The sequence below is a fragment of the Cucurbita pepo genome, chromosome 8 (genome assembly GCF_057944985.1).
Source record: "Cucurbita pepo subsp. pepo isolate OVF chromosome 8, ASM5794498v1, whole genome shotgun sequence".
Taxonomy (NCBI): Eukaryota; Viridiplantae; Streptophyta; class Magnoliopsida; order Cucurbitales; family Cucurbitaceae; genus Cucurbita; species Cucurbita pepo.
Window position 1 is genome coordinate 10805832 of NC_141805.1, and position 9553 is coordinate 10815384.

Genomic DNA, 9553 nt, shown 5'->3' on the forward strand with positions numbered 1-9553 from the left:
TCACATTGGTAGATTTGGATCGAAGATTTTTTCTTACTCTAAATCACAAATTTAGTTGATGCTATTTAATTTTAGAAGTATTTAATAGGTTCTTACCCTTTAATTGCGTGTAATTTATCTCAAAAAGTTTAAATTTAACCTTCTATTTTATATCTAATAAATCATAGAACTCTCAATTCTTACTTTTTTTTTTATTATTATTGTGTCGATTAGGCCCTTTAATCTATTATACATTCTTTAATCCTAATTTATAAATCTAGAGATCGTATTGGATAGGCTTAAATTTGGTTATAATTGAAGTGGGATTAATGAATTTTTGTTGAGGGGGGTAGAAAGGTGAGTGGGTGAATTATTCGTTGGTACAAAGAGTGGCATTAAACCCCATGTGATTGTTCAGCAAAGCAATTAATTATTTGTCTGACATGTCGTATTTCAGTAAAGATATCCTTCCATGTGGGTGTGTGCTGTCTGCCGCAAATTTTGCTTGTGAGAGAGGGAGACATTTTATTTTATTTTATCTTATTTTTTTAATTTGGATTTTTGGACTTACTCTCTTTGCGTAATCTTTATTTAATATGCAAATTCAAATCCATGACAGGACAATAATTTTAGATTTTTATAGCCCCTGCCCACTGCCTCAACATAAACTTTCATTTCATTTTATGTTGTGTAACAATGTACGAGGTCTAGATGCTTAGGTCGGATATATTATAAATTTAGTTTCGAGTTTTCTTTGAAGTTTTAGTTGAATCGTACAAATTGAAACTAGAGACTAGATTGAAATTTGAAAATAAAGTTATTTTAATTATTTTTTTACCAACGAATGAAAATTTATTTATTTTTCGTGCTTATAATTGGATCATAATTTGAAAATCATGCAGGACAAAAATATAGTCAATGAACATTGGTTGAGATTTATATTATTATGTTATCGAAAAGAAATGATGGTCTGTTGAGTCTCTACAATTTGTTTAATATTTCTTAAGAAAATATTTAAATTATTAGCAAAATTAAAAATCAAATAGGTCAATATTTTTGTATGTGTTAGAAAATCATAGGCAAAACAATAAAGATGACAAGAAAAATAAATGATATAAGCAATTTTCAACCAACCACATTCTAAACAGGTGGGATGAAAGTGGAGCTTGAAACTCTTTTTTTTTTTTTTTTTACACACAAACATAAATTAACCATCCAGCAACCAAATTAGAAGCATTGAAAACAAACTACAATTAGAGGTCATGCCAATGTAAATTAGGAGAAACTTCAAGTGCTAATATAGCTAGCTTCCGAGTTCGTTGCTCTTTGCAACTGATGTAGTATACTCGTTGGCGACGAGTTGTTATTAGTCGATCGCAGCACCTCTGCCAGCGGTCCACCCATCGACGCCATCTGCGTTGCTGCCCACCCAGCTGCCCAATTCAAATGCGTGTGCTCCCGCTCAGAATTGCCATCCTGATGAATATGATGGCCAACCCCTTGATCAGAGCTTCCTCCTGTCGACAATTTCAACGACACGTCCGAAGAGGATGATGGGTTCTCGGGTATGGAGATCGAAAGGGAAGTGGTGGAAGCGGATGTAGAGTTCATTTTTCGGGTGACGTTGTCGCTCCCATTGTTGTTGGACCTTGGCCAATCGTCGAAGAAATGCCTTAATATATGGCTGTCGGACTTGGCGTCTCCGGCAACGGCTTCCTTATGGGATTCATAGAAATTCTTGTGCTCCGATAAGGAATCCGAGCAAGAACTGCAAAGAATGAAGAACAAGAAGGTACATTGATTTGAAGAGTAAAGAAGCCGAATAAATAAAGTTAGAGAGAAAAAAAGGGAACATTGATTTGAAGCATTATTAGGCAGAAAGTTGTGGTTGGGGAAATAGTGTTGTACAAATTAAAGAAGAATCAAAAGGCTGAAAAGACGAAAGAAAATTTAAGTGGGACCCAAATAAAATCTAACCGTTGATTAAGATGGAGAAGATCAACGGATGGGGTTTGTCCAGACAAAGAGAAATAATTCCCACTTTCCACAGCCAGAAAAGGCCGACCACCGCCACCAACAACACGGTTGGTGTTGGAACTGAGAGAACAACCACCACCGCCACCATTAGCTCCGGCGGTCGATGTGGTGGTGCTGGGGTTAATTGTGGCAGTTTCCACAGGCTTTCTTGAACGGTTACGGCCACGGTGCATGTGGCGCTCGCAGTATTTCTGCCCGGCGACCACATCTCTTGAACAACGCCATTTTTTGCCGTCGGTTCTCCGACACCGGCCGGGCTCAGGATCCATGGCGGCTCTGCCCCAGTAACCTGCTTGCAACACTGAATAAACAAAACCCCATTAAAGAAATGAAGAAACTTCTCTCATTTTATTGATTACATAACCAAAACACCACAAAAACATCTTCACAATTAATGAACTTATGTAAGAAATGAGACTTACAAGAAGTGGGATAATGAGGGAAATGCTGAAGAGGGTGATGAAGAAAAAATGGAGTACTGGAAGAAAGAAGGCTTTTCTTAATGGTGTGAAGAAGCTCCGGCGGTACGGCAGCTCCGGCCAACATATACCGGAAAATGAGAGCTTGAAGCTCAAGCTCCTGCCTCTGAGCAGCACTGAAATAACCCCACATCCCTAACAAAACAGAGCAATAAAAAAACAGAGCAAAGCCGAAGAAAAAGAAGCAGAATAAGAAGGGAAAAGAAAAGGCTCACTTGGGAGTGTATTAGCAGAAGGAGTTGAATCGGGAAATGGCGAGAGGATTGATGAAGCTTTGGAGTTGTTGTTGGAATCAGATACGAAGAGAGGAAGAACAGAGGAAACAGAGGAAACAGAGGAAACAGAGGATTGTGGGTGTTGAAGAAAGAACTTGGATATCTTTGCAGAATGTTGTTCCTCTGACTCCTCCTGCTCTCTACATTGCTTCAGATGAAAGTCCATTGAGACAGACAGAAAGAAAGAAAAGGAAACACACAAAAAACAATTGGATTCAAATGTCTTATGCACCTCTCTCTCTTCTGCTTTTAAAATATAACATAACAATATATTTTAAACTCTGTGAGTCCCCTTTCCCCACTGCCTTGTGTGTACTCATGTGTGTTTTTTTGGCACTATACATTCCACACACACACACACACACACAAAAGTGTTCTTTATTCTTTTGTTAAAGTTACAACGTTGTCTTGAACTCTAAAAAAGAAATTTGTAACAGCTCAAGCTCACGGTTAATAGATGTTCAAGTTCATCGCTTGCAAATATTGTCCGTTTTAGCTCATTACGTATCATCGTCATTCTCACAATCCACCCCCCTTGAGAGTCGAGTGTCCTTGCTGGCATACCGTTTGATGTCTGACTATGATACCATTTGTAACAGCCCAAACTCACTGCTAGTAAATATTGTCCGCTTTAGCCTGTTACGTATAGTCGTCAGTCTCACTGGTTTTAAAACATGTTTGTAGCCTGTTACGTATAGTCGTCAGTCTCACTGGTTTTAAAACATGTTTGTTAGGAAGACGTTCTCACACCCTTATGAGAAATGTTTTGTTCCCTTTTATAACCAATGTGGGATCTAACAATCCACTCCCCTTGGGAGTCGAGCATCTTCACTGGCACACCATTTAACGTCTGGCTATGGTACCACTTGCAACAGCCCAAACTCACCGCTAGCAGATATTGTTCGCTTTGGTTTGTTACGTATCGTCGTCAACCTCGCGATTTTAAAATGCTTATGCTAGAGAGATGTTTCTACATACTTATGAGAAATGTTTCATTCCCCTCTCCAACCAATGTGGGATCTCACGATCCATCCTCTTTAGAGGCCCAACGTCCTCGCTAGCACACCGTTCGATATCTGACTCTAATACAATTTGTCACAACTTAACACCACTAGCTTTGGCTCATTACGTTGTCAGCCTCACAATTTTAAAACATGTCCGTTACGAAGTAGTTTTCACACTCTTATTATGAATGTTTTATTTTCTTCTCCAACGAATGTGCTCACAAATTCGAATGCTAGACGTATAATGAACGTGATAGAACGTCGTTTTTTTCTACTTAATCTAGTTAAGTTGTTTCGACGATCATCGTGTCAATCTAAGTCACCAGACTGTCATGTCAAATTTTCATCCAACGTTCTAACAAAGATTAGGACGGTGACCACGAGAGCTCTAGGGTAGGGTAAGGGCACTTGAGGAAAAGACGGTTGGAAGAAGAGGGGGAAATAAATAGTGAGAGAGGGGGAAGGATGTGTAAAGAAAAGTTTGGAAGTAATGGAACTGAAACAAGTATGAGTTGAAAAAGAAGGTTGCAGTGTTCTTCTTTTTGCTTTGGGAACAACATTTGTTCGTAAATATTAATGAAATTGTTTGGTTTTTCTGTGTGTTTGACTGTCGTGGAACTCACCATAAATGTCTTCTTTTTGCTTCTTCATCAATGATGTGTTAAAGAAAGAGGCTAGTTGGTGTGGATTTACCCATCCACCTCAATTATAACCTAATATTCATACTCGGGTTTCCCGAGACAACTTGAAGAAAGCAAGAGAACGATAGCGATCAGGTTGGAACCCCGAGATATCATCCTAATGTTCATGATTTTTGTTTGGTATCAATTTAAAACTTTCGTTGTAGTTCAAGCAACTCTCTTATCAGTACATATCTATATCAGTATTGGTGCTAACCGTTTTTTATTTTTTTTTATGATTAATTGACTGATTATATTAGGTTTCGACTCAGGTAACCGAGAAAAACTATTGAAATTTTGAGGGTTATATAAGTAGAGAGGAGACAAACTGTGTAGAAAACAAGCAAGTTACAAGAACTAGGGTTTTAAAGTGTCATTTAATAAAACATATGAACTATAATAGATAGAACGATTATTTAGCCTCGTAATTTGATTAATTTTTTGGTATGATATCGTCTACTTTGATTTGTTCGGTTTTTTTCTTACTGAGTTGATTCGGGATTTTCTCGTGTACAAACAAACAAATTAGAACAGAATAAATCAAACGTAAACCAATTAAATCAATCTTTTTTAAAAGAAAATAAAATTGATAGACAGTAATTAATCAAGTCATAAGCTCAAATAATAAATATATATATATATATATATATATATATATATATATATATATATATATATATATATATATATATATATATATTATTTTAAAAGAATCGAGATATTCTCTTGAACTTGGCAAATAAATAAAATATTTTATTTATTTTATTTTATTAAAAAATTAGTAATTTAAAATAAAATAAGGGGCTAGTATTTTGACACTAGCTCCAAAACCCAATGAAAAAAGTAAGTAACGAAGAGTAATACTCAGATTACATAAAACCCAGCTTTTTTCCTTTTCCTTTTTTTCTTTTTTTTTTTTCTTCTTTTTTTTCGAAAATGTTTTGTTCTGTAATTTATTATTTTAATTTCTGAAATCTGTTGTCTTTTTTATTTACCCCAACAGACCGTCTCCAATCATTGTGTCGTTTTGGTTCTCTCATGGGTAATATCGTAATTTTTTTTATCTTCTATTTTTCTCTTTCTATTTATTTTTACCATGCAGTAAAGAAAGGTTGCTCGAGTTCTTGTAAGGTCAACCCTCAACGATAAGCTTGCCATACAATACTATAAGTCCGATAGAAGAGTTGGATGGTCTACTCTCCAGGGCCTCACTCATATCTTGGAGGGGTATGACCGAGTCACGAGGGCTTAAATTTAATTAAACTTTTTAATCTATAAATATTAATCAAATTTAAGTCCTCTTTAAGAAAGTAGGAGTGTTTCTTAAGCTGATTATTTATTGACAAGGTTTAAATTGAAAGCGTGAGTAAGAAGCAAAATTTATTCTGCTTTTACCCCCAAAGAATAAAAAAAAGTAAAAAACACGTAGGTAAAGTTGCGAGGGGATTTTGGCAAATTCTAGGGGCATATTTGTCAACATGAAAAAGTTACCCACAACCACAAACCACACAATTCCAAGCTTAAGGACTAGGTGACACAACCTATCTAGGAACTCCTACCCTACCCTCCGCCCTACACTCCCTTCCACCTCATCTAATTCGTCTCTATTCCTAGAAATAGGATCGATGATGACGAGAGTTTTTTCTCTTTTGGCTAAATAAGAATTGATATATAGTCAAACATGAGATAGTGTGTCAACGAGGACGCTGAGCTCCAAATGAGTGAATTTACCTTATATCATTTAGAATGAAACAAAATATTTTTTTATAAGGTTGTGGAAAACTCTCCCTTGTTATTAGAACGGTGAGGTTGGTGAGGTTGACAGCAATACCAGTTATTTTTATAAATTTTGAAAATATATTCACATTTTTTATGGTAAAAGAATTATTTTTATTATTTAATATATTTTAATAGAAAAGTTAACTTTAAATTTGATTAAAAATATAGACAAATTGGATGTTTGAAAATAATTTTTTATTAAAAAAAAAAGTAAAATATTATAACAAAAATGATAGTTTAATGGGAATGAAAAAAATAGAAAGGATCATCTCACGTGTCTGAGAGAGAGTGAGAGGAGGGGAGCATTCGACACTGTCCAGTTTTGTCAGAGAACTGTCAGATAAAATTCAAAAAACCTTGTCAGACCGCACAGCTCCTCACGTGGGTCCCCTTTTCTTTTATTATTTTTTTATTTAATTTTCTTACATTTTTTGTTTGATACAAAATTAAATTTAAAAAAAAAAAAAAAAAAAAAAGAAAGAAGAAGAAGGGCACGCCGGCACGCGAGGTATCACGTGCCTCCACGTGTTTTCTCATCACGTGTCTTTTCTTTTTTGTCTCCTTATGCTTCCCTATCTCCCTATTGCGCTTGAGCTTCTCTTCAGTGTATCCACTCATATTGTAAGTTTCTAACTCTAACTTAACTGCCTGCCTCTGATTGGACCACGTCAGGTCGTGTTCATTTTCCTTAAAAGATTTCGGCCCAAATTAAACTGGGCTTCCACCCAATTCCGCAAGCCCAATAAACCCAGAAGAATGGACTGGGTAGGCCCAAAATGATTGGGCCCAAAAGGTATTGCGGTCCAAACCGGCATACCTATGAAAAGCTCTATAAATAATATTTTAAAAGCAAAAAAAATATATATATATATTCAATGTTCATTGAAAAATGAAGGGCATAATTGAGAAACTAACATATGGAAGAGGGTATAATTGGAAAAACATATTTCATACAAAGGACAGCGGCGAATGCGACCAATGCTGTTTCTTAAAAGCTGAACCATATAATGGGCCCTATGGCCCACTTGGGCCGTTCGATTTGACTTCCAACGGCCCGTCCGAGAGGGCAGTTGATGGAAATGAGGACAAATTTTGTGGGTGAGATTCTAACCTCGAATACATCAAACAGTTGAACCAAAACGCTTCAATTTTTATTTAAATATTTATTTATTTCTTTTCAACTTTTTTTTAATTAATTTTTAATCACTTTTTTATTTTTATTTTTGTTGAACAAACTTTACCTATTTATTGGGTTTAGCATTTGATTTATTTTCTGTACGTCCATGGATTCATCTCTAAGCTAATATTTATGGCTATTAAATATTTATTAATTAAATGCCCTAATTAGTATTAATTTGAGAAATAAATTTTTTGTTGTCTTTTTTTTTTTTTTTGTATTTACTTACAATATTTTTAAGGTATACCTAACCAAATTATTTGAAGAAAATAGAAAGGAAAATTAAATGAGAAGCAAAAATATTAATTTCCAAAAATGGATATAATTAAATCATAATTCCAAATCGCATGCCGTTAAAGTTGAGAATCAGCAACCGTTTCTGGGCCCCACCAGGAGATTCCTGGGGTCAGCTTTGAATTTCATGATTTGATCCTGGCCGTTCATTTTTATCACATTCTTTTTCTTCTCTTTTCCACTTTAAATTGGTCAAATTTTGTATCATAATTACTTAAAAATAATAATAATAATAATTTTCGCCTAAAACTTGTCAAATTAATTATAATCTCAAACTTTAAAAATGTTACACTTTTAATCATTTTATGTTACAAATATTTAGAATTATTTGAATTAAATTGTTACCAATTTATTGACCGTTATAAATATAAATATTTTTTGGCGTTGATTTTAGGTTTTTATTAATAATATTAACTAGAAATATAAATTTTAATTTATTACGTTATCTTATAAGGATAATATAAAATGGTGTTTGAATTTAATAGGAGAGATAAACAGTCTAAACTATTACATTCATCACCAATAAATAAATAAATAAATATACATAATATTTTTGGAGAAATAAATTGAATAAAGTAAACCTTATAGTAAAAAGAATAATCAAATTAAAGCTTATAACATAGATTCTGTCTCCATCTCTTAAATTGTTTAATCATAACGTTGTGTACTTATATTTAGTTTTAAAATGCACACAAGTCCAATGGTTTTATTCTAATGAAAACGTGCTTCATTCAAAGAGGTGTATTTAAAGGTTTTTTTTTTTCAACATCCTAGACTTAGGGCGGTTTGGATTAAAACATTGACTTTAATATTTTGTTACGTTTTGAGCGTTTCTATATTTATATATATGAAATAATTGTATTAATGTCAAATTATTGTAAAGGGCTACTATCACTATGATCGACTAATTAACACCGACTAATGCTAGAGTGGTAGTCGGAGGTGATAATCAGAGTTGTCGACAAAGGTCTCGTTGGAGTAGCTAAGTGGCTGCAATGGTTGAGGGTATTTTAGTAATTTTATAAACCATGAAAAATTAAAAGAGAATACAAATTAAACATTAATATAAAAATTAATTAATAAAATAAATATTGTGAATGAAAAAAAAAAAAAAAAAAAAAAAAAAAAAAAGAGAAAACTTGTAAACACACTTTTTGACTTAATTATGGGAATTAAACACAATAAAAGACATAACTTGGGTGTTAAGATTCCATAAAAAGCCAATTATATAAAGGCAACTAAATAAATAACTTGGATTTCTTTCTTCCTTTGTGTTATTAGTTTTGGCTGTCCATTCAGATGCCTTCACTTTTTCTTTTTTCTTTTAAATTTTAATGTAATTACTTTATGTTCTAAGTTGATAGCTACATTTTTGTTATTTTATTTTTATTTTTTTATTCCGTTTGTATAAGTTCTCGAAAAGAAAAGAATACCCAATTGTTATGATCGCACAACAATGCACACACTCTCGAGATGAACTCAAAGAACAAGAGAGAGAAAAAATGGAAAGAGAATATCAGCTAAAGGATTTGTATTGATGACTCCAAATATATATAGTAATAGAGAATACAGATAATACAGCAAATACATTTTTAAAACTCTGAGTATATATATAATAATATGTGTTAGGTTATTTGTCACCTAACACGGATCATACTTGAATGATGAACGAAAAAAATATTAACCAACAAATAAAAATATTTCAATTTAAATTATGTTACGTCTTTAATGATTCTACAAAATTCAATATGAATTATGGAATTATTTGAATACAAATCAATTTCGTACCATTCTTTTGTTCGAAAGGATAAATGCACCCTTCGTAAACACTCAAAGTAGATTTTATTTC

At 33.4% G+C, this 9553-nt stretch overlaps 1 protein-coding gene across 1 annotated transcript; it reads right to left on the minus strand.

Annotated features, from left to right (window-relative positions):
• Positions 1–1073: 1073 nt before the first annotated feature.
• On the minus strand, positions 1074–3047 carry LOC111800434 (growth-regulating factor 3). The gene is made up of 4 exons (XM_023684122.2): positions 2711–3047; positions 2439–2630; positions 1957–2317; positions 1074–1747 (listed from the first exon to the last, which is right to left on the minus strand). Exons 1-4 carry the CDS (start codon positions 2934–2936, stop codon positions 1267–1269), a joined length of 1260 nt encoding a protein of 419 aa, XP_023539890.2. The 5' UTR covers positions 2937–3047; the 3' UTR covers positions 1074–1266.
• Between the last annotated feature and the right edge of the window lie 6506 nt (positions 3048–9553).

Bases quoted from the DNA above. Each gene is read 5' to 3' on its own strand.
- LOC111800434 (XM_023684122.2), bottom strand. From the start codon at position 2,936: ATGGACTTTCATCTGAAGCAATGTAGAGAGCAGGAGGAGTCAGAGGAA. The intron at 2,631-2,710 runs GTGAGCCTTTTC...CTGTTTTGTTAG, and splicing joins TTCTGCTAATACACTCCCAA to GGATGTGGGGTTATTTCAGT. The intron at 2,318-2,438 runs GTAAGTCTCATT...TTGTTTATTCAG, and splicing joins CCCTCATTATCCCACTTCTT to TGTTGCAAGCAGGTTACTGG.